Source organism: Delphinus delphis, chromosome X (genome assembly GCF_949987515.2).
Source record: "Delphinus delphis chromosome X, mDelDel1.2, whole genome shotgun sequence".
Taxonomy (NCBI): domain Eukaryota; kingdom Metazoa; phylum Chordata; class Mammalia; order Artiodactyla; family Delphinidae; genus Delphinus; species Delphinus delphis.
In genome coordinates, this window is record NC_082704.1 from 82130844 (window position 1) to 82156119 (window position 25276).

The 25276-nt window shown below is 37.7% G+C and overlaps 1 protein-coding gene across 8 annotated transcripts in view; it reads left to right on the top strand.

Annotated features, from left to right (window-relative positions):
- Nucleotides 1–25276, top strand: part of HUWE1 (HECT, UBA and WWE domain containing E3 ubiquitin protein ligase 1) — a 143255-nt gene that overhangs the window by 14807 nt on the left and 103172 nt on the right. For all 8 annotated transcript variants that reach the window (XM_060001899.1, XM_069540321.1, XM_069540322.1 and 5 more), the window contains 4 exons: nucleotides 12305–12373; nucleotides 16488–16586; nucleotides 17289–17495; nucleotides 19160–19312. In XM_060001899.1, coding sequence (XP_059857882.1) covers nucleotides 12329–12373; nucleotides 16488–16586; nucleotides 17289–17495; nucleotides 19160–19312 — 504 coding nt within the window. In that variant the 5' untranslated portion in view covers nucleotides 12305–12328. The remainder of the gene's footprint in view (nucleotides 1–12304; nucleotides 12374–16487; nucleotides 16587–17288; nucleotides 17496–19159; nucleotides 19313–25276) is intronic.

Below are 25276 nucleotides of genomic sequence, written 5' to 3' on the forward strand. Positions count from 1 at the left end.
TTTGTCTTGAACTGAAGGCATAGTGTTATAGATAGTGTTTTAAGGGATCTTATTTATTATATTTCCATTTTACACATGTTTGAGGCCCAGATTGTCCTAAAGTCACAAAGTCAGTTTGTGTCAGGGAACTAGAGTGCCTTTGCATACTATTCTTACAGTTTTAGCAAACACCTTTCAGTTATAAATGTTTTAAAGCAGCAGATTGTTCACATTGTCTGGTTTATTTAAAGAACATTGGAAATGACTGTGTGCCGGGCTGTATGTAGTGGTGTTTAAATTTACTCAAACAGAGCCAGTTTAGTCTATATGTTGGGACATAATCTTTTTTTCTAAAGGCTTTGTTTTAAAGCTTTCTTATCAGTGAACTAATTTGATCCTTGTAACAAACCTGTGAAGTTGGAATTGTTCTCAATTCTGAAAGGAGTTTGCTGCCATGTTGATAATTGCTATAAATAACTTATTAACCATGTAAAAGAATCTTTGTTCCTTCCAAATTCATTAAAAGTAGCTCAGAATAGTTGAGGTACACTTAAAATTTTTGATTCTTAAGTGGCATGGCCCGAACATTATTTAGTAGACTAACCTTTGGAGAACTATAACTAACTTGAGAGTGAGACCTGGAGCTTCCTAATCTTGTCATCAAAGTTAAGTTTATGTCCGTAATTAAGGCAGACAGTTTGGAGATTAATAAATACTTTATGTTCTTCATATGCAGATAACATGTAGAAAGGCTGGGGAAAAAAACAGCTTTTTTTGGCTCTTGATCCTGTGTGTGTGTGTGTGTGTGTGTGTGTGTGAGTGAGATACCCAGCATAAGATTGCTGCCCTTAGATTAATCTGGAGCTAAAAGAAATAAGACATAATAATATGGCTTACTCTTCGCCAGGCACAATCCTATGAGATAGACTGTGTTGTTTATTTTACAGAGGTTACTGACTTGGAGTAACTTGTCTGAGATTATACACCTAGTAAGTGGAATTTAAGCCCAGCTTGACTCCCAGGCTTTTCCATTCTGTTGTTGTCCTCTATTTCACTTTTACTTTCTTCCAAGTAGTATTCCTCAGTTTCTACTTTTAAATTTAAAAAAATAATAATCCTCATGTATGGTAGCAGATAAATACTAAGTTCTCTCTTCCCGTCATACAGATATATCTTTTGTCAGAATATTTTAAGGCATTAAAACCTAGCTTTTATTTAGAAATATACTTAATCTAACCTTTTTATGAAAGGATTGTGCCTTTTCTACCTGTCTTCAGGATACAGAACTAGAGTATTTTATCCAGGAATACAGAATTCCCCCTTACATAGAGGAGGTTTAATTTTAGAGATGCTGAATATTTCTTCATAAACCTAGGGACATGAGAGAATTGGAGCTGAATAATGCACAAGGGTTGGAATTCTGTTTCTTTGGTTTCCTGTACTGTCTTTATTGTATTTGACAGTGGCCTGTCATGTGGCTTTAAGGGAAATACCGTACGCCTGTGTTTCATAAATGAAAGTGAAAACACTGTAGTGGCTAAGCACACAGTGTCTTGGAGATATTTCTGGGGGTGATAGTTCCTAATGTTTTTCAGGTCACAGATCTCTTTAAGAAGCCAATGAAAGCTATCAACTATCTTCTCAGAAAAATACCCACATAGGTGAAAATTTTCCATAGAATTTAGGATTTTTGTGGTGCTCTCTCAATATAGGACACAAAGAAATCTAAAGATTTCTCCAAGTGTCATTAAGAGGATGTCCAAATTGCTGTTGTTTGTGCTTATATTTCCTAGTGTGTGTGTGTGTGTGTGTGTGTGTGTGTGTGTATTTTTTTTCCTAGACCAAAGCATTATGCCCAAAGGTGAAAGCTGGGCTAAAATTGTTTCACTTTCGCTAAAGGTGTACTCTGCTTTATGCAACTTTAATCTCTAAAAATCCAAATTTTTTTAAAAAGCAAGAAGATTATGGTTGGTGTTACATAAGGATTTATCCTATGTAGTGTGTTGATTTTGTAATTGGTTGTGTTTCCAGCTTTGCTTTGACCACTAGGAAGCTGTAATTTGTATGTTTTGTGTACTGGCTTTTTGTTGCTTTTATATTACGATTGCTTCTAGTCTTCCTTTTTCTCTGATTTACACCTGACCATCTCATAGCACCTATCACAATGCCCTGCATGTAGCATATTAATAACTATTTGTTGAATGAAAGATGAAGATTGAATGAGTTGTATAAATTGGTTTTCTCAGTTGAAAATGTCACTTTAAAAAAGCGTTTAAAGTGATTTGGAATTTTTAGCTTTTTTAAACATTCACTGGGTAGTCATTCATTCATTTATTAATCTACTAAGTGATAGTTCCTATGCTGGCAACAGGAATGCAAAGATAAATAGAATCCCACTCATGCAGAACTCACTCTAGTGGGGAGACTGACATGTAAATAAAGAGAGGTGTGTTGATTGAGGGTATGTGCAGGATACAGTGGGGACACAAAGGAGAGAGTGATCAGTGTTACTCTGGGGGAGGGGATATCTGAAAAAGCTTGACAGAGGAAGTGACATTTAAGCTGAGCTCTAGGGAATATATGCAGGGAGCAGCCATTTTAGCAGAGAGAACAATCTGAGTCAAGGTATCAAAGGTCTTGAATGGTAGGGAAACTGTAAAAACTTGACATGGTTAAAGCGTGGGGAGCCAAGAGGAATATTATGTAATGTCATGGCCCTGGTAAGAGAGGTAAGCAGGCACTAGGTCCTAGAGGTCTTGGATACTGGTTAGGTAAGGAGTTTACACTTGATGTTGTAGGTAGATTTTGAGTTTGAGGGAGATTGCTCTGGGAGCAATGTGGAGGATGGAATGGGGGAATCTAGCAAGATAAAGTCTTAATTTAAAATATTTCTAATTTATGAGATTTTCAAACATACACAAAAGTTTGCAAACAGTATAATGAACCCCCATGTACCTGTTACCCAGCTTCAACAGTTGTCAACACATGGCTATACTTATTTATATCCCATTCCCTCCCCCATTATTTTTAAGCATATTCCTAAATGAATCACAGATTGGCAAAGCATAATTAACAATATATAACAAAGTGGCTCTCAAGTCTGGCTGTGCAGCCAAATCACCTACACAGCTTGAAAAAAAAAGTTCCCACCTCTTATCTATTGAGTCAGATATTTATATGGCCAGACATTTTTCATTTTCAAAATAAGCTAGAGTTGAGAACTCCAGATTTAATTTTTAAGTAAATTATTTTAAAGATATTTTAAAATTAGCATTGACTTCTGATGGATGTGTTTTCCTGAACTCACTGAATGCTGCCTGTGGCTCTTCTGAGTGAAGATCATCTATTAGATAGTGGCAGGCTTTTGTGTGGTTAAGTTGTTGACAATTCACTAGAGCATATTAGTTTAAAGGCTGATGTCTTAATTTTCTGTTAGAGGTGGGCAAGACTGAGAAGTACTTCCATCTTTGAAATTGGATGTGATGAGATAGGGAATAATCCATCATTGTTACAATTGATCTTTTGCACCAAATCCAGCCACAAGTAAAGATGGGGATGGGAGACAGAGCATTCTTAAAGGGTAGACTAAGATTATTCCAGAGCACCAATTTAAAATGTGTAGACAAGGAGTCTCTTCCTCTCCTCCTTAATAAGCATAACTTTCACACAGGCATTGCCGTTTTTATTTTTTTTTCTTAGGAATGCTAGGAAGGGAGGTCTCCTTGGCATGCTGCCATTTCCTCTCTGCTGGCAAAACTGATTTACAACTTTGGTGAGCCCTATTTGTTGCCTGAATTCTTTTGATGCCAGTTTCTCTCTCTAAGTAATTCGGAGTAATGACCAGAAGGATAACTCCTGGATCTGCAGCTTCCCAGGACTGTAGGGTAGAGGACGTGTAGGGGATGACTTCTCAGTCATTGGAGGTGATGCTATTCTCACCTCCAAAGTCAGTGTTGGAGGTTTCAGATTCTTCCTCCTCGGTATCCCTGCCCTTATTTTGAGTATACTGCAGTGCAGAAAAGCACCAAGAGCAAGCATGAAAACTTATCTGAGGTATAGTGTTTTCAGATTTTGAGGGAGAGACCCTGTCGACGTATTTCTGCAGATAATTTCCAGATTTGTCTTGGGTGAGTAAAGGCTATACCTCATTTGCTTTATTATTACATCTTACTATCAAATGTCCAATAAAATCTAGGTCAGCAGTTCTCAGGGTCATATTTTATGTGGCCAGGGACAGGGATATCGGTGTCTGTAGGAGGGGTGTAGCGGGGTGGACTGTGCATACATTTTGTGTACTGCAGAGTTGTGGAGCAAATTTGGTTTGAATCTAGGTTCTACCACTTACTGGGTATGTGGCTACTCTTGGCCTCAGTAAACCAGGAATGATCTTCATCTCCAAGGTGTTATAAGGATAAGAGATAATACATAATAGGTGGTCAGTAAATGTTATCTGTTGTAATTATGGTGATAAATGGGTTCTCAGAATATTTGGTGGGTATTAATGTAAATAATCAGAAACTAGACTGGATGGAAAGGCCTGATAATCAGGTGGTGTCCCCTTGTCCCCTTTTACAAATCAGTCAGTGTGATGTCTCTGTCTCTAATCAAATGGTCAATAGCAGGCTGGGTTTCAAGATTCAGCTTGCTGTTTCCTGACATGATGGACGGTCTGGGCATTTCTCACCCGAATTTACTTTCAGAGACTGCAGAGAGGCAAAAGGCAAATATAATTAAGTATTTTGCTTTGTAGGACGTTGGAGTTTAGTATTCTCTAAAGCATTACTTTAAAACCACCATAATGCTTTTCCATGATTTCAGTGGGAATTTTAGGCTGATTTTTGTTTTGTTCTTTTTGTTTTTCATTTAATTAGCCAATATTTATTGTTTCCTGTAGGAGCTTAGTGTACAGCTAAGCTGTGAACAAAACAAATAGGGAAAATGCCTTCATGGAGCAGACATTCCCATGGGTAGGCTGACTCTGATTCATCCACACTCCTATACGTGTGTGCAGCATTTCTTAACCTACCAATAATAAACCAAATCAATAAATACTGAATGCTTGCTGTGTGCCATACTTCAGGATTAACCAGCAAGAGGTATAGGAAAGAGGCTCCAAGAGCCAACAGCAGCCAATCCAAGACATTTGTTTAGAGAATATTTTTCTTAATTTGATGCATGCCCTTTGGCTCAGGGGCCACTGTTTTCTACCTTAAGAAAAATTGTACAAAAGAAAAATTCTCATTATAAATGGATACATGATTATAGAAAATTTGGAAGGCTCGGAAAAGCATGAAGCATAAATGAAACTGTGTTATCCTGCCACCTAGAGGCAACCACTGATAATGTTGTATATTTCTTCCCTTCCCAAGGTTGGTTGGTTGGTTGGTTGGTTGGTTGGTTGGTTGGTTGGTTTTCTTCCTCACCCTGTGGCATACATTTTCTCATTAATGTCAGGGAGTGATAGGTACAGGGTATAGTGTGAGCTTGTAGGAGGGACACTCAGTCAAGTTTTAAGAGATTAAGAAGAGGATTGTCCTAATTCTGGTTAGTACTATTTCTGCTGTTGAAAACCCACGTAAGTGTTCACTATGTTAAGGTGAAATAGTGAGATTCTAAATAGTCCCCTACCCTCAGCTTTCTTAGGGATTTTCTTTCCATTATCTCCTTTTCCTCTCCCTTACCCCTCTGCCTTTCAGTGAGACCCCATAATTTTCTGCTTGTATTTACAATCAGCCTTTTCAAGAGTGTTCTACACATGCCATCTATATGGCCGCACTTCCTATTGATTCCTTGACTCATTCCAGTTTGACTTCCTTTCCAACCACGCCACTGGAACTAATGCTTGTCAAGTTATCTCTAGTCCCAATTTCAATGGACATTTTCCTGGACATACCTCATTTTGACATTTGACCCAGTTGATCAGCGTTGCCATCTTGTGTCTTTCATGATGCCGTGATGAACTAGTTTTGCTTCTACCTCACCAGCCTCTCCTTTGCTGGATTCTCCTCCCATGGCTTCAAGTACTGTCTGTATGCTTACAATCACAGATTTTTTTTGTCAGTGCATACTTCTTTCCTGAACTCAATTCTATAAATATTTGCATATCTGTCACATGGAAGATGCTGTGCTAGATGCTGAGAGCTTAACACTGTAGAAAATCAAACCAGTTACACTAATTGATACTTGCAATGAGAGAAACAAGTAGGGTTACTATCATTAAAAAAAGTAACAGACAGCTTTAGGCAGGTTGCCTTGGGAAGCCGCTTTGGGTCTTAGTTTAAAGTCAACTTATCAAATAGAACTAGGTGTGGGAAGAATGAGTGTGGAGCAGAAGCATTCCAGTAGGAATAGCACCTGTAACGGTCTAGAGGCCAGAAACAATTTAGAGTGTTCCAGAAACTAAACGGAAAGACTAATGTGGTTGTGCAGAGAGGAGATTGGAGAGAGTTCCAGGAGCCAAATCATGCCAGGGCCCTCTGGGTCATGGTTAGAATTTGGAAATAATTGTAGGGAAAATGTTGAAAGGTTTTAAGCAAGGAAGTAACGTGAGCTGATACATGTTTTAAGAAGATTACTTTTGCTGTCTGGAGAATGGATTGGATGAAAGTGAGTATGGAAGTGGGGAGATCCATTATCCATATTTCACAGTTGAGAAAACAGAAGTGCACATACGCTGATTTGTCCATGCTCATACAGTGAGTAAGTTGATAATAGCAGGGATTCTAACCTGGGTTTCCTGGTTTGGAGCCTGTGTTATAATCTGGTGCTTCTCAAACTTTAATATATGATCTTATTAAAATACAGATTGATTCTTCACATCTGGGTGGGGCCTGAGATTTTGCATTTTTAATAACTCCCAGGTGATATCAGTGCCGCTGATCCTTCAACCATACTTTGAATAGTAAGGCTAGTCCACCACTGTACTCAACTGCTGTTGACCCAGATTTGGAACTATAGATGTCCTCTGCCCTTAAGCTAATTTCAATATTGAAAGTCATTCTAAATTTGATCAACCGGAGGTGATTACTACAGAGTGAGTTACCCTTTAAAGAGTGACTTCCCTCAGTGTATTTTAATTGTACCCTCTTGTCTTGATGTAAACCCTATAAAAGCAAGATTCCAACTTCAAAGATAAGTGAAGTTGGGGGGAATGAAGGAGTGAAAAAAGAAATGGTTAATTAAATGAAAGTATTTAAGTGTAATGGTAATCGCTACAGATGGTGATCCATAATAATTCATTAGTTTTCTGAAAGTTGATCTTTCTAACCTGAGTTTAGGAAGAAATATTTATTATGTGTAGAGATTGTTTGGTGCACAGAGTTCTGGTCTGACCCAACAAAGGCAGTAGGCTATTTCCAGGGATTTGTTTAGAATTAACTTCTTTTTGTTAGAGACTTGTTTATGTAATGGGATTTTCATCGGTTTAACTTCTAAGCATTAGGTAGAACTCATTCTCTAGTTACTGTTCCATCATTAGTGAGATTGATAATATCTCAGCTTTTCACCTTGTGTCCCAGCTTCCTCTCTTACAATATTTTTTTTGAACAATAGGATCCAACAGTGTAGAGGAATTTATCACAAATTTGTATTTTCATCTGCAAGCATTTATTGTTGTAAAACTAGTAAATAAAGTGAACAGCATGTTATTGAAGCATGGACTTGGGAGTCAGAAGGGCCTGGATTTAGATCTTGGAGCCAACATTCACTAACCAGGCAAGGTTCTGAATTTCTCTGAGCCTCAGTTTTCTATCTGTAAATGGGGAAAGAACTTGGCTTGAATGGTGAGGATTGTAGGAAAGACAAATATGAGGCCCCTGAGCAGCATGTCTCAAAGTGTATTCTTTGGGATTCTTAAATTGGACTCTCAGTAGATGCCACCTGGAGGGAAAATGTTTCTGTGTCCTATTAAGTTTCCTTTACCCGGGATTTCTTGGAGCTGTTAGTAATGTCAGTCAGCCATGTGACTGTCCTAAAGGAAGAGAAATTTGTAACATTTCCTAAATTACTGGAACCTAGTCTTCATGGAGCAAGATGCTCTAGAATGCTTTGAGAAACACTAGCCTAAGTATTATCTGGTTTGTAGTGGGCAATCAAAAAGTATTCTCCCTTCCTTCTGTGAAACCAGCTTAGAAATAGAACAGGAACAAAAAAGACTTGAATTTTCTTAATTGATGTCTCACATATCTTCCTAATTGATATCAGGCAGTGATATCTTTCTTTTTTAAACTACAGGTATTTCTTGCAACAAAATTATAGAGGCCAGGTTAACATTGTACTTGTTATGGGAACGTGTGCTTGATCATTCATTTGTTTTGGCTTGTTTTTTTTTATTTGGGTGTCTATCATCTGAATCTGTTTATGAAAAATTTGGAACCTGAACAATGTGGAAACTGAAAAAGCCAAATGCACTTGCTCTCCCAGAACCTTGACAGCTAGAGCATAGGCATGGGACCTCAGCTTGACCAATCAGATGCTCACACTTGGGACAGTGCATCTAGAGCCACTGATGCAAATACCTGAGACCATTTAGAAATCATACTGCCACCAGCAGTAGCTTCTAGGCATCCAGAGTCCGGTGTTGGCAGCATAGGCACCCCCAACTAAGCTGTGTCTGTGGGAGGTCTTTGGCTGTAGATCCAGGATGCCTAGCTTCCTTGGTTCTGTCTGTTTTCTGAATGTGGATCTCTAAGCTTTCCTATTGATTGCGTGAGCTATCAGTTACCCTTCCAGTAAATCACATTTTTGCTTTAGTTAGCCAGAGTCTATTGTTTTCAACCCAGACCCTTGAATGGTACAGAATAAGTCAAAATAGCTTTAGTTAAAGTGAGATACATATTTGTGTGAAGATTTGCCAGTGACTTCATCTACATTTTTTTAAACCAGTAAAATCGTTGTGAGTTGGTTATTTGCACAAGTTTTAGTCTGTGCTCTTGGTCTGGAGGATTTTTTTTTTATTGTTGGGTTTTAAGAGTTCTTTATATATTCTAGATAGTATGTATGGTTTGCAAATATTTTCTCCGAGTAGATTTTATAGTTTTACATTTAAGTCCATCATCCTTTTTTTTTCTTTTTTGAGATGTAATTGGCGTTTAACATTATATTAGTTTCAGGTATACAACATAATGATTCCATATTTGTATATATTGTGAAATGATCACAATAAGTCTAGTTAACACCCATCACCATAGTAACAATTTTTTTCTTGTGATAAGAACTCTTAAGGTCTGCTCTTAGCAACTTTCAAACATATAATACAGTATTAACTATAGTCATCATGCTGCACGTTATATCCTCATGACTTCTTTGTTTTATAACTGGAAGTTTGTGCCTTTTGACTACCTTCATCTGTTTCACCCACCCCACCCCCCAGCCCCTGCCTCTGGCAAACACCAATCTGTTTCATGTATCTATAAGTTTTGTATTTTTGGTTTTTGAGGGTTTTGTTTGTTTGAGATTCCACATATAAGTGAGATCATACAGAATTTGTCTTTTCTCTGTTTGGCTTATTTCGCTTAGCATAATGCCCTCAAGGTCTATTCATGTTATCGCAGATGACAAGATTTCCTTCTTTTCTGTAAGACTGAATAATATTACATTTTATATATCTTTAATATATATAAAAACATAAAATGTGGTGTACATTTTATCTGTCTACAGCCACATTTTCTCTATTCATCCATCAGTGGACACTTAGGTTGCTTCCATGTCTTAGCTATTTTAAATAATGCTGCAGTAAACATGGGAGTGCATATATCTTTTCAAGTTAGTTTTTTTCATTACCTTTGGATAAATATCCAGAAGTGGAATTGATGGATCATATATTTAATCTTTTGAGGAACCTCCTTACTGTTTTCCATAGTGGCTGCACCAATTTACATTCCCACCAGCAGTGCACAAGAGTTCCCTTTTCTGCACATCCTTGCCACATGATCCATTTTGAGTTAATTTTTATATAAAATATGAGACTGAGGTCAGAGTTCATCTTTTCGCCTATAGATGTCTACTTGGTCTGGCACCATTTGTTGATAAAAATATCCTTTGATTGTCTTGCTTTTTCACCTTTGTCAAAAATCAGTTGGGCATATTTGTGTGGGTCTATTTCTTGGTTCTCTATTCTGGTCCATTGGCATATGTGTCTATCCCTCCTCTATTATTGTGTATACAGTCTTGACTACTGTAGCTCTGTGTGTGTGTGTGTGTGTGTGTCTTAAAATTGGATAGAATGATTCCCTCTCTTTTTTCAAAATTGTTTGAGCTATTGTAGTTCCATTGTCTTTAATATGAGTCTTCTTAGTCCATGAACATAGTGTATCACTTCATATTTTTAGGTCTTGATTTTCTAAATCAACATATTGTGGTTTTTAGCATACAAGGCCTGTACATGCTTTGTTATTTTTACGCCTAAGTATTTCAATTTTTTTTTTGAGCAATTATGAGCGGTGTTGTAAAGTTTTGAGTCCACATGTCCATTGCCAGTATACAGAAATATGATTGATCTGTGTATGTTTACCTTGTATCCTACAACTTTGCTGAGATCACTTGTTAGTTCTGCGGAGTTTTTTGTAGACTCCTTGGGATTTTATACTTAGATAATCCTTTGTTACCTGCAAATAAGGACAGTTTTCTTTCTTTCTGATCTGTATACCTGTTACTTCCCTTTTTTTACCTTATTTCAGTGGCTAGAACTTCCAACACTGTGTTGAATGAAACTGGAGAGAGCAGACCTTCTTTGCTCCTAATTTTGGAGGGAGAGAATTCAGTGATTCGGTTTGTATGGTGTTGGGGCTAACTGCTACTTCCTGTAGCTGAGGCAATGTAATAGCCTTCCACAAATGACTACAGCCACAATGATGTGACAGTCACTTGCTCTAAGTAATTGGTGTGAGGTTTTGTGAGACAAAGCAAACCTGAGAGTAAGTGTACAAGTAGCTCACTTATAGTTTCCACTACATGTATCAAATTGTTGCCAGGATCCTGTTGGCCTCATTTTAGATATTTGGAAGTTGTTGGCAGAAGGCATCTTGCTTATTTTCTCTTAGATGCTGAGGTAATTCTTTTAAAAAGTAATCTGGAATCACATACCTTAAATGTGAACTTTAGAGGGGAAACATCTTTTTTTCTTCAGGAATGATCCCTACAGCAACATTTTAGAGTATACTCTGGATTTCGTACCAACTCTTTCTGAATGCCCATTGGTTGAATGGATGCCAGCCATACAGACAAATACATGTTATTTCCAAAATACCGAGCATGTTGGACTAACTCTAGACCAAAAGCTGCCTAAAATTTATACTTGTGCTTGGTCAGCTTTATATTATGCCAGCCTTCTTGGAGGAGGGACATTGACCCCCAGTGACTACTGTATAGCAAATACATTATTATAGGTAAAGAGCCCTGCAGTTCACCTCTTCCTTTGCATATGTGCTAGTTGCTAATGGAGGAAACCTTTATTTCTTCCTGTGCCTTGGCCGGAGCATCTTGATGGGCCTTAGTAAAATGATTGTGTTCTGTGCTCAGGATATTTCTAGTGGGAATCTTATACCTCATTTTCTAATGAAAAAAATAAAAGTATGTTGTTTCCTTTGTTCTTATGACATAATATATCTTTATGGGTTAAAACAGTAAAAGATACAGAAAAGCACGGGTAAAACAATTCATACATAATCCTTTTGGTTAGATTAAATTAACATTTTGATGCATACCCCTTCTAAGCTGTTTTCTTTAAACATGGGTTTATACTATTTAATGTGTTTTGTAACCTTTTTATTTCACCAGGAACAGCTTTGCTGTTATGTAATTGTGTGCAGTGTTTTTAACAGCTGTGTAATAGTCTGTTTTAAACCAACCCTATTTTGGATATTTGATCCTTTTCACTTCTTCACTGTTATACATGGTCATGCAGTATGGATTCTTGTTATTAAATATTTATATACATTCTTATGATTTTCTTTGGGTAAATTCCCGGAAGTGGAATTGCTGAGTTTTCCAAAAAGCTGCAGGATATGGTGAATTTTTCCATCCTGAGGTGTGTTAAAACATTTTACTCTTACTTTCAAGTATGAGTTTGAGAGGTCAGGGTGGGGGGCATTTTAATTTTGGCTTAAGTTGGTTACAGGCTTGTGTAACTTGAATGTGGGCCAGTTTTATTTGGAGAGATTGTTTACCACTCCTTACCTGGTATCTGTGCCTCTGAGTTGGCCTGCATCATAACTCCAATTTTACTTTAAACATTTTGCATGCTCTTTGTTCTATATTGTCTATGTCCAAGCATGTAGAGCTCAAGCTTGCAGCTTTAAGTCTCACTTTTTGGGGAATTTCTTTTCAGATCATAAAACAGAAAATCGAAAACATGAAAGTAGACAGGACTAAACTGAAAAAGACACCTACTGAGGCTGTAAGTATCCAAAAGTTTGCCTGTTTTTTCATTTCAGAAAAAAATCTTTGCCGTCAGTTCACTCATATTGATCTTCCAAATATATCATCACTTATACACACACAGTGCAGTAAAACAGCAACTTGTCTTGAAACAGTCAAATTTTCTTTTGAACTTCCCTTGGTTAAAAAGGTGAATAAGCTAGTGATCAGTGGAGAGTGAGCACTAAACAGTTTATAGCTATATGTACCTGAAGTAGGCTGTCTGGCTGCTTTTTCTGTGCATTGAAAGGCAGCATGGTATAATGGAAAGAGCAAGTATGGATTCAAATTCTGTCTGTATTTGCGGGATCTTTCTCAATTTTGTTATCTAGAAAATTAAAATGGTAACACCTTTCTCACTAGATTTCTTGTGAGGCCAGTGTTTTAGCTTTCTTTATTACTGATTCTTAATCATACAGTTCAGCTTAACCTACATTAACCTGTGTATTGGATGGCCATGTCAGTTGATCCTCTGTCAGCAGTAGAAATCCCAGCTTCTGTCCAATATTCTATTGGCCTGCTTAAACTGCATTCTGAAATTAAGACAGTATTGTATTGTTATGACACTCCCATAGACCCCATGTGCTGTAGTTCAAGGAGCACAAGCTTTGGAATTAGACATGGGTTTGAATCTTACTAGATTTTTGTGTCTGAGAGTTAACTTGCCTGGTTTCCACAGCTGTAAAATGGGGTTGAAAATTCCTCCCTCCTTGATGTGAGGCAGCTGCTCAGCAAAGTATCTGGCACATAATTAGTTGGTTCATTTTCTAAATACAAGCCACTTGGCTTTTTAAAAACTGTAACTACCTGGCAAGTATCACCCAAGGGTATCACTATTGATATTTATTCCAGTATTGCATGGGCAGTTCTCCTGCCCTTTTCATTCAGTGTTATACTAATGAATATGAGAAGTGCTGTCTTCGTACATCCTCTCCAGCATTGCAGATTATCTTTTAAATTTTTGTTAATAGGTGGAGAAAAAATATTTCACTGTTCTGATTTGTATGCATTAATACATATATTTCCACATTTATTGGCCTTATATTAGTTGTCTGCTCATGCTGTTTTATTTTGTATTTGACGTTGTAACGTCAGTTTCTTATTGAATATGCCATACATATTGAGTATATTCATTTTACATACCTGTTCATTTCCTTTTCATTTTGTTTTTGATATGTTTTGGCATCTAGAATTTTCGACAGTTAACATACTCAAATTTTTTGGAAACTGAAGAGCAAAAAGAAAACTTGCCTGAAGTCATTTAACTTCCAGGATAATTCAACCTTGTAGATAATCAGAGAAATTCAATTTCTTTTTCTTTTACCTAGTAGATTGTTAGAGATTTGTTGTTGGAGTCACACTTATGTACAGATTCCTGGCTTATTTCAGTTAGCATAATGCCCTCAAGGTTCATGCATATTGTCACAAATGACAAGATTTCATTCTTTTTTTATGGCTGAATAGTATTCCATTGTATATATGTACCACATCTTCTTATCCATTCATCAATGGACACTTGGGTGTTTCCATATATTGGCTATTATAAATAATGCTGCAGTGAGCATGGGGGTTCATATATCCTTTCAAGTTAGTGTTTTCATTTTCTTTAGATGAATACCCAGAAGTGGAATTGCTAGATCATATGGTAGTTCTGTTTTTAATTTTTTGAGGAACCTTCATACTGTTTTCCATAGTGACTGCACAAGAAAGATATTTATTGATCACTTTATGTATGGGCAGCTGTGCAGAGGATTTTTTCCCTAGATTTGACATCTTTATTGGAGCAAATCAATATAAACCATGGCAGTTGGTATGCAGCCATTGAACTGGCAAGTGCTTTGTTTTGCACTACCATGAGTAAGGAAAATCACACTCAGTTTGCATTTATGCAGCAGGGACAAGACGGTAGAGATATACTTTTGTCCCTGGTGCCTTCTGCAGACTACAAGGTCCATAGGGATCTTGATACTCCTGATAAAACAACGCGGTGCTGGTACGTTAAATTGATGCTGTTATGCTAACTGGGGCTTGTGAACAGAAAGCACAAACACTTTAGATGCCTTAGGCATATGTGCCAGAGAGTGCCCTTTGAAGGTTGAGGGCCTGCCACGTCAGGAAATTTTCTAGGGGTTCAAAGCTCTGGGAAGTGTCAAAATTTCCCTTCTAAAGTGAGAGACATGTTTTTGCGCCTTGTACCACACACCATGAAGAAAGAGGAACAGTGTATGGGGTGCCTCTTTGGATTTTGGAGCCAGCATGTATTACATTTAGGCATGCTGTTTTGATCCATTTACTGGATAACTTCTAAAGTGATAGTAGTGTTTGGATCTAGAGAAGACTGCAGAAGGTTCAGGCTATGATGTAAGCTGCCCTACTCCGTGGACATTATGGCCTAGTAGATCCAGGTGTCTGACTTAAGTGTCGGCCAAAGATGCTGTGGGATGCCTCTGGCAAGCCCCAATAGGAGAATCACAGCTTAAGACCTAGGGGGTAGAGTTTGGCCGTGCTATTCTCTGCCAACAGCTATTCTGACATGCAGAAAAGCAGCTTCTGGCTTGCTACTGGACCTTGATAAAGACTGAATGCCTGATGATGAGATACCAAATGATTACAGGACCCAAATGTTTGTCATGAACTGGGTGTTATCTAACCCACAGAATCATAAAATTGGATCTGCATCGTTGCAGTCCATTAGAAATTGAAGTGGTATATTTGATAGTAGGCCCAGGTAGGTCCAGAAGGTACAAGTGAACTGCATGAGCAGGTGGTTCACACTCCTTTGTTATCTGTTTCTACTACTTCACTACCTCTCCCTCAACCTGTATGACTTCAAGGAGAGGAGGAAAAAGTGCAGGTCTGGTTTGTTGAAGGGTTTTATGCCAAGAATTTTGCATGCCTTTAATTACCACAGAAATTTGAGATAGATCTTAATAATGCTTACTTCAGAGAGAGAAAAGGTTTCAGACTTAGCTTAAAAAAATTTGCCCTTAAGCCCCTATTGTTCCACGTTCCATTTTGGCTGCTGAAAATGCCCCTAGTTTAAATCTCACAACATTGCTGGGTAAATAGGTCACGTTAAGTTCATTTTGCAGAAGAGGATGCTGAGTTTCAAAGAGGTAGCTTACCAACTACCTAATTCTAAAGTCCATGCTCTTTGTACCAGTAAGCTGTCTTTCAGTATTTAAGCTCCTATTATGTGAGATAAGTGCTTTATGCAAACACTTGAGCTTCACATTTCCAAGGTGGTTCTTAGGTCTTTTTTCTGGTAAGAAAACTGGCTAAGAGGTTGGATTTGCTCATGATCAAACAACTTTGTAAACATCAAGCGAAAAACTGAACCCAGATTTGGTTGGTTCCAAATCTAGGCCCATTCCTAGGATACCATACTGCTTTACAGAGTCAAAGAGCAAGTGTAATCACTTCCAGCTGCCATCCATTAGTAGCAGCATCTCTGTCCCAGTCTCTATCCCCCCCGCCACCAGCTCCACTTTTGGAAACTTACTATGAACTCTGAATCCACACCTTGTTACCTGACAAACAGGCCCTTTCATCAGTAAAACAGAGCAGGAATATATGGAAATGGAAACCCCAAGTAAGAATGGAGTCCTAGTTTTACACAGTTCAGAAATTCTTTGCCTCCTATAATTGGACGGTTTAATGTTGCAGAAAAATATAGCTAGTGCTAATCTTCACCTTTGTGAATTCACTAGGGCTCCTCAGTGTTCCTCTAATTGAACATTTCTTATCAGGCATTCTGGTTAACTTTCAGACTATGATACAGATTCCTTCATTTTGTTTTTATTGATATTTAGCTTGTTTCCTTTATTTCTGTTGTCTGTACACTTCCAAGTAGTTTGTCTACATCTACAGGTTCATCCAGGTTTTAAAAAAATACACAGATGGATTGTTTCATTATAAGATTTCTGTATTAATCTCAAGTGATCATCTGGCAAATTTCCACTTAAGTAGTGCGTTCTATCAGAAGTTAAATCATTGAGTGTGTTGACATAAGGGTTTTTTTTCCTATTCTTCCTTGTTGTGTCTCCCTCATACTCCAAAACACCCTTTTGTGAATACCTGTTTGTTTTTCTCAGCCTGCAGACTGCAGAGCCTTAATAGACAAACTCAAAGTTTGTAATGATGAGCAACTCCTCTTGGAACTGCAGCAGATCAAAACATGGAACATTGGAAAGGTATGTAAACCCATACTCCCAAAAGAGAAACCAAAATGAGGTAGCCTCATTCAGCAATTACTTAATAAGCATCTAGTGTGTGTCTGGCACAGCTCTAGACCAGTAATTTTTAGCCTGTGAATGGTTGCCAAGGAAATTTTGAAAGAAATGTAAAAGGAAAATTTTGCTAGTCAAGGATGAAGAATGTTTATACAGGTGATGATAAAGAATCTCAACCACAAAATTCCTTTAGTTTGACTGACAATATGAGTTTGAGATAGTCTCAGGATTTTTACTCTTAGCTTAAAAGACTCTTCTTTAGATAACTCTAAAAATGAGCACTTCAGATAAAGTGGATTCTGGCAGGGAAAGTCCTTGTGTTTTTAGACCTCAGAGGTAGCCAGAATTCTCCTTTTGAAGACCTAGCTGTAGGAGTTTTGTGGTGTCTCCCGGTGTTAGCACATGTATGTTTTTTGTTTTTTGTTTTTTGCGGTACGCAGGCCTCTCACTGTTGTGGCCTCTCACATTGCGGAGCACAGGCTCCAGACACGCAGGCTCAGCGGCCATGGCTCACGGGCCCAGCCGCTCCGCGGCATGTGGAATCCTCCCGGACCGGGGCACGAACCTGTGTCCCCTGCACCGGCAGGCGGACTCTCAACCACTGCGCCACCAGGGAAGCCCTACCTTATTCTTATATCTTCCTCTTTCTCTTCCCCTCTCCAGTGCGAGTTATATCACTGGGTGGATCTGTTGGACCGCTTTGATGGAATTCTGGCAGACGCTGGACAGACAGTGGAGAATATGTCATGGATGCTCGTGTGTGATAGGCCAGAAAGAGAACAACTGAAGATGCTTCTCTTGGCTGTGTTGAACTTCACGGCCTTGCTCATTGAGTACAGCTTTTCCCGGCATCTGTATAGTTCCATAGAGGTAGGAGAGGTTCAAGCCTATGTGATCTGTTCTTAACTAGAATTGTTCACGTCCAGAATAAGGAAATTGTTCTTTCTTTCTGATGATTCTTTCCTTTTCATTATGGAGTTCTGGGGTTTTCAATGTCAAAGACAATGGTAGGATGTTTCTTGGCTAAAGATACCCTTCACAGGGTTGATGGGAAGGTTCTTTATTGTCACCTTCACCTTGCCTTTTAAGATTTAAGGAATTAATGAGAATGTAATACATGTATTGATGTATTCTTGGGAATTTACAGGAATTGATCTTGGTCCCAGGTTATCAGAGCAGCCCCAAATTACTTTTAAAATATTAGACATAATTTGATTTCCTTGACACATTACTGCACTTACTGCTTTTCTTTTAGTGTGCTTTTTAATTTCTTCTCCCCCTCCCCAAAATGTATATTAATAGCATGCTATGTATTCTGTTTTTTTTTTAACATCTTTATTGGGGTATAATTGTTCTACAATGGTGTGTTAGTTTCTGCTTTATAACAAAGTGAATCAGTTATACATATACATACGTTCCCACATCTCTTCCCTCCTGTGTCTCCCTCCCTCCCACCCTCCCTATCCCACCCCTCCAGGCAGTCACAAAGCACCGAGCTGATCTCCCTGCGCTATGCGGCTGCTTCCCACTAGCTATCTACCTTACGTTTGGTAGTGTATATATGTCCATGCCTCTCTCTTGCTTCATGCTATGTATTCTTAAAAAGTAAAGTGGGCACAGGAATTAGTGAACTTTTGAATTGGTCAAAAATCAGTATAAGAAGAAACTCTCTTCCTTTAGCCTAACTTTAGAGTTTTTATCACTTGATTTAGTGCCCTGTTGTTATGTGTTACTTTTCCTAAGTCTTCATTAAAGAAACAGAATCAGAACAAACAGAAAGTAAATGGTTTAAGAAGAGAAGTGGAATAACTGAATTAAAGACCTAGTGCCTAAAGTTTTAAGTAGGGGATGGCTAAGCAGTCTGTTGAAGATGAAATAGATAAGCTGCAAAAGGAAATCCATAGCCTTCTGTGGATAATCAGCAACCAGAAATACTTTGGTTCATTTCCAGCTAAATTACATACTGATTTTAACACTAATCAAATGTTTCAATATATTGGTGAATTTTGATTGTATTAAAAAGCAAAAATAGTTACTCTTGGGTTATTGTTACATACACTGTATTGTAACAGTCAAAGGTGCCACCAGCTGTTGTTATTTTTAGTTTCTATATGAAGAGCCCTGTGTTTTAATTAATTCCAATTTTGTATTTGTTGTAAAGGATACAGAAGGAGCATAAAATTATCTTAGTCTATACTTTTAGTCTAGTTGGAAACTTAATGTTCTTGAGTTCTGCTATGTATTAGAATATATTACATTTGTCTCTTTTGTAATCTGTTTCTTCCTGTGGAGACACCTATGTAATTTTGAACTGTTCACATTTTTTTAACTTAAATTGGACTTTCTGGCTTGCTGCCAGATTGTAAGCTGCTTGGGCATAAGGTTACATGTTGTAGGTGCTCAGATATTTATAAATTTTTTTTGTATTGTTAAACTTCTTGATAGCTTTATAAATCCATGGCATTTCAAGTTTTCAAGGTCTTGTATGCCTGATACCATGAACTTGCCCCCCCCCCCATTTTTGTCCCCTGTAGCATTTGACAACTTTATTGGCTTCTTCTGATATGCAAGTGGTGCTGGCAGTCCTCAACCTTCTGTACGTATTTAGCAAAAGATCAAATTATATCACACGCCTTGGATCTGACAAGAGAACCCCACTGCTAACCCGGCTGCAGCATTTGGCAGAGGTGAGTCATGGGTGAAGAGTTGGAAGGACACAGAAGTTGGACCCTGTTATTCCTTTTCACAGGTGTTTCTTGCAGTGTCAAAATGAATAGGAATCCGTAAGTTAACTTTACTGGCCTAATTGAGTAGAACTATTGGGGCCCATTTAACTAAGTTACCCCCAAATCCTAGGAAGTATTCTCAATTTTATGAAGTAATTTTGAGGGATTTCATGAATCTCTGCTCACAAAGAGAATCTCTCTTTGTTCAAAAATGGCCACTTCTCTTCTGGAAAGAAAGTTTAGAATCCGATTCTACTTGGAGGGAAATATTAGCTGCAATAAAAGATCTGGATTTTGAATCCTGGCCTACCTTATTAGCTCTGATAGCAGTTTTCTCATCTGAGAATTTAGTTATATCTACCTTAAGAGTATTTTCAGAATAAAATAAAATGTAGGGTTCTTAGTGCTGTGCTCAGTAATTGGTCTGTGGTGGTAATGATTGTTAATTGAAGGCAAAAAAAAGCTCATGTTAAATTCAGCTTAGTCAAACTATTGTCCAGTGTTTGTAGAGGCAAACTGATAATGCATACTCAGGTTTGAGAGAGGTAGCCATTGCTAGAAAGCTTTCTTGGAAGAAAGTTGGTAGGGCTAACTTTTTAAAAGCTGAATAATAAATGGTTACCTCACAAGTCATACAACTCAAGTTTCAGGCTATTGTTAGGTGCATGGTTACTTTAAAATCATTTTTGTGTGATTATAAGTGTAACATGTATTGCAAAAATTCTAGGATGTATAGGAAAGTATAAAGAGAATGTTAATCACCTGTTATTCATCCAGATGGAGCCTCCCTTAGAATTTGAGCATATTTTCTTGGATTTGCAAATACAAGATTTTTTTTTTTTTTTGCGGTACGCGGGCCTCTCACTGTTGTGGCCTCTCCCGTTGCGGAGCACAGGCTCCGGACGTGCAGGCTCAGCAGCCATGGCTCACAGGCCTAGCCTCTCCGCAGCATGTGGGATCTTCTCGGACCGGGGCATGAACCCGTGTCCCCTGCATCAGCAGGCGGACTCTCAACCACTGCGCCCACCAGGGAAGCCCCAAGATTATTTTTAACCATTTTCTCACGATAGTTTTCTAGTGACTCAGTTAACCCAGTGATGTGAGCCAGTTGTGACTATGCACAGATATTAGTGAACTGCAAATGTAGCAGAAGTTCTCCAGGAAGACTTGAATCAGTTAAAAGCCAGTTGGTTGATTTTTGTGAGGGTCTGGGTACACTGGTTCTCAAACTCGAGCATGCATGAGAAAGAGTCGATTTATTAAAGCATAGATTAGTCTCCCTCCCCTGTCTGCTCATACCCCTTTACCTCAATTCCTGCAACCCCCATTTCTGATTCAGTAGGCCTAGGGCAGAGCCCAGTAATGTGCATTGCTAATAAGTTTCCAGGGGATGTTGAGGCTGCTGGTCCAGAGATCATACTTTGAGAACCATTGGTTTAATCTATCCTATTGGGCAAAGTTACAAAATCTTACCAGATTCTTATAGTTCCGTCTCAAAGGCATCTAGACCTTTTCCCTGATACCTGAATACATACCCATTCTTGAGCAAATCCCATCTAGTGAGATGGTGTCAAATATGACATGGTTGATATAAATGTTATTTATTGGGTGTCTACTTAATTGCCAGGATCATATGGTAACTGTGGAGTAGGTGAGGACGATGAGATTCCGAAGTTATATTATTTTTAGGAAAAGCCCATGGGCTTTTAGCCCCTGATAAAGTGTAAAATGTGATAACTGCTGTTTGTAGAGTTGATTAAGCATGGTTTATGTTCCAAACCTGGGTGTCAGCCTGAGACCCAGCTCCTTGAATCCACACCCAACTCTTCCACTTGATAACATTCAAGAAGTATATGGCTAATCCTGTGCTGGATATAGTATAAAACATGTTCTTTTCTTTAAAAAGCTCACATAGTAGTTGAGAAAGTGATATAGGGGCATAATTAAAAGGACAAAGAACTAGTTATTCTTAGTACTAACTAATAAGTACCCTTGAATCTTAAACATTCCATAGGTTTATCTTGTTGGCTGCAAAACAAACATAATAAAAATATGTGCTTAGTATTTAAAAATTTTGGAAATGTACAGAAGAAAATTTATCATAATTATGTGTCTACTCTTCACATTTTGGTACATTTTCTTAGTCTTTATGCATATTTACATAACTGAATGCATATAGTATATGTAACTTGATATCCTACTTTATTTACTTAACATACTAGCATCAGTGTTTTCCCATATTAACTTTACATAATTTTGTAAGAAATGTTTCTTTGTATTTAATAATGGTAATATCTCAGAAATGTCACAACATCACAGACTTTCATGAATCAAGTTTGGCTTGACATGGCCTTTTAAGGATCCCAGCTTACCACAACTTTCTTATCGTAGGCACTTGATTTTTATTAGATTACAAAAGATAGATTTAGTGGTGACAGTAATAGTTGAACTATTCTAAAAAACAGTTAGTTGTGACAACAGAAGAAACAAAAGGAAAATAATTGTGGAGATACATAGCCTTTCGAGCTTATTCTGCCTTGCAAATTCAGATCCTTGGTTTGACTTACCTGTCACCCCTATGTGGCATCAAGTATTTATATATCCCTTGTCCTCACAGTTTTCAGCAAATTCCATGTTTCTTCACTGGAAGTCCTGGGAATAGCCAAGAAAATATTGAAAATGAAATGAGGAAGTACTCTTCCTATTGGGTATTAACTTTTTTTATAAAGCTAAAAGTAATTAAAATAGTGTGGTAATAACAGTGGAAAATTTCCAGAAATGGATCCAATGTGTAAGAATCACTAAGCTTAATCATTTTTAGCTTTTGATACAAAGTGAGAGATGTGCAACTAACTGTTCCTTTTACTTGAATACTTAGAGGCCCTTGTAAGTTTATTAATTGGCCTAATTTCAGTATTATTGTGTCTCAGGGAACAGAGAGGCCTGAGGAGAGGGAGAGAGATGGTAGAACAGCCAGTCAGTGGAGCAGTCAGAACACATTTTTTTTTTCCATTAAATTTGCCATCTTGTATGGGCATGGTTCATGGCACCCCAAAATAATGACAATAGTAATAACAATGATCACTGATCACAGATCATCATAACAAATATAATAATGATGAAAAGGTTTGAAATATTGCAAGAGTTACCAAAATGTGACACAGTGACATGAAGTGAGCAAATGCTGTTGGAAAAATGAAAAAACCAGTAGACTTGCTCAATGCAGGGTTGCCACAAACCTTCAGTTAAAAAAGCAGTATCTGCAAAGCACAGTAAAATAAGGTATGCCCCTGTGCATAGGCTCAATTTTGAGGTAAAGATCAGAGAAATCAAGTAACTTGTTCTGGTCGTTATTGAAGATGAACAGAATAGCTGTCTTAAATCTTTCCCTTTTCACTGGTTCCTCCTATATGTATATTTTAATAGATTTTTTTTAATTAATTAATTTACTTTTTGGCTGTGTTGGGTCCTCGTTTCTGTGTGAGGGCTTTCTCTAGTTGCGGCAAGCGGAGGCCACTCTTCATCGCGGTGCGCGGGCCTCTCACTATCGCGGCCTCTCTTGTTGCGGAGCACAGGCTCCAGACGCGCAGGCTCAGTAGTTGTGGCTCACGGGCCTAGTTGCTCCGCGGCATGTGGGATCTTCCCAGACCAGGGCTCGAACCCGTGTCCCCTGCATTGGCAGGCAGAGTCTCAACCACTGCACCACCAGGGAAGCCCTATATGTATATTTTAAAAGAACAAGCTTGAGAGAGCAAGAACATACTTTTTTTTTGGTCAGTGTAGCTAAAGGTTTGTCTATTTTTGTTGATATCTTCAAAGAAACAAATTTGGTTTTGCTGATTCTGTTTTTCTATTTTGTTTCATTTATCTCTGCTCCAGTTTTACTATTTCCTTCTTTATGTTTGCTTTGGGTTTAGTTTGCTGCTGTTTTTCTAGTTCCTTAAGGTAGACTGTTAGGTTACTGATTTGAGATCTTTCTTTTTTAAATGTTGTAGGCAATTAACAGCTGTAAATTTCCCTCTAAGCACTGCTTTATCCCATAAATGTATCCCATAAGTTTTGATATGAAGTGTTTTCATTTTCATTCATCTTAAGGAATTTTCTAATTTCCCTTTTGATTTCTTCTTTTACCCATTGGTTGTTAACAGTATATTGTTTAATTTCCATGTGTTCGTGAATTTTCCAGATTTCCTTCTGTTACGGATTTCTAATTTCTTTCTGTTGTTGGAGATGATACTTTGTATGATTTTATTCTTTTTTAGAAGTTTCTTAAAGTTCGTTTTGTGGCCTAACATATGGTCTATATGGGAGACTGTTTTGTATGTACTTGAGAAGAATGTATATTCTGTTGTGGGGTGGATTGTTCTATATATATGTATATATCTGTTAGGTCTAGTTGATTTAATGTTCAAGTCTTAGTTTTCTTGTTTTTTGTCTAGTTATTAATGTTTTCCCTGTGTATTACAACTGACATCTTCATTAATGAAAAGTTAGTTCAAATTAATACCAACTTAGTTTTAAGAGTAGACAAAAACTTTCCTCCTATATAGCACTTTCCTCCCACTGTATGTTGTTGCCACAAATTACATTTTTATATATTGTGTGCCCATTCAACATAGATGTAGAATTTACTTTTTTATGTAGTTGTCTTTTAAAACACTCAGAAAAAAAGGAGTTACAAACTAAAAATACATTAATAATGCCTTTTATATTTACCTATGAAATTAACTTACTGGTGTTCTTAATTTCTTCATATGGAGTCAGGTTACTGTGGTGTGTCCTTTCATTTCAGCCTGAAGGACTCCCGTTTAGCGTTTCTTATAGGCAGGTCTGCTAGCAACAAGCTCTTTCAGCTTTTATCTGAGAAAGTGTTAATTTCTCCTACATTTATGAAAGATAACTGTGCCAGATATAGAATCTGATTGGCAGTTATTTTCTTTTAGCACTTTGAATATGTCTTCCCACTGCATTCTGGCCTCCATCGTTTCTGATGAAAAATCAGCTGTGAGGATCCCTTGTACATAACAAGTCACATTTCTCCTTCTGCTTTCAAGATTATTCTCTCTGTCTTGGCCTTTGACAATTTGATTATAATGTGTCTTTCTGTGGATCTGTGTTGTTTTATCTTGTTGAATTTCATGGAGCTTCTTGGATTTATAGATTCATGTCTTTTGTCAAATTTGATGTTTTGGCCATTATTTCTTTAAATAATCTCTTTGCCCCTTCTTCTGTCTCTTCCCCTTGGACTCCCATTATGTATATGTTGGTATACTTGGTGAAGTCCCACAGATCTCTTAACCTCTGTTTACTTTTTTTTCCCTCTATCTGCTCTTCAGACTGGGTAATCTCAGTTGACCTGTCTTCAGGTTCATTGATTCTTTTTTTTTCCCACCTTCCAATATTTATTTTCAAATAAATTTGTCAGAATTTTTATAAAAGTGATGCATGTTCAGTGTTGAAAATTAAGAAAATACAAAAAAGTATAAAGAAGAAAATAATAATAATCCTCAACCACCACCATGTAGAAAAAATAACTAACATTGTGTTTCATATGCTGCTTCCCCCCCCCCCCCATGTAACCTATGGTGAGTATTTTCCCACAGCATTAAATATTCTTTGAAAATACTATTTTTAAAGTCTTAGCTTCTGAACCACCCTCCTGGTCCTCCATTGTTGCCCTTCTATGTCTGCTTGACTGGTGCCTCCTCTTCTGCTGCCTCTGAGTGTTAGAGTGGCCCAGGGCTCCACCCCAGGCTCTGTGTCTTATCCAGCTATCAATACATTTTGCCTAGGTGATCTGATCCAATTTCATGGTTTTAAGGACCATTGACTCCAAAAATTGTATGTTTTCCTTGAACCTCAAACTTGTATATTTACTGCCTTCTCAAAATCTTTGCTGGATATCAATTGTAATGTGTATAAAAT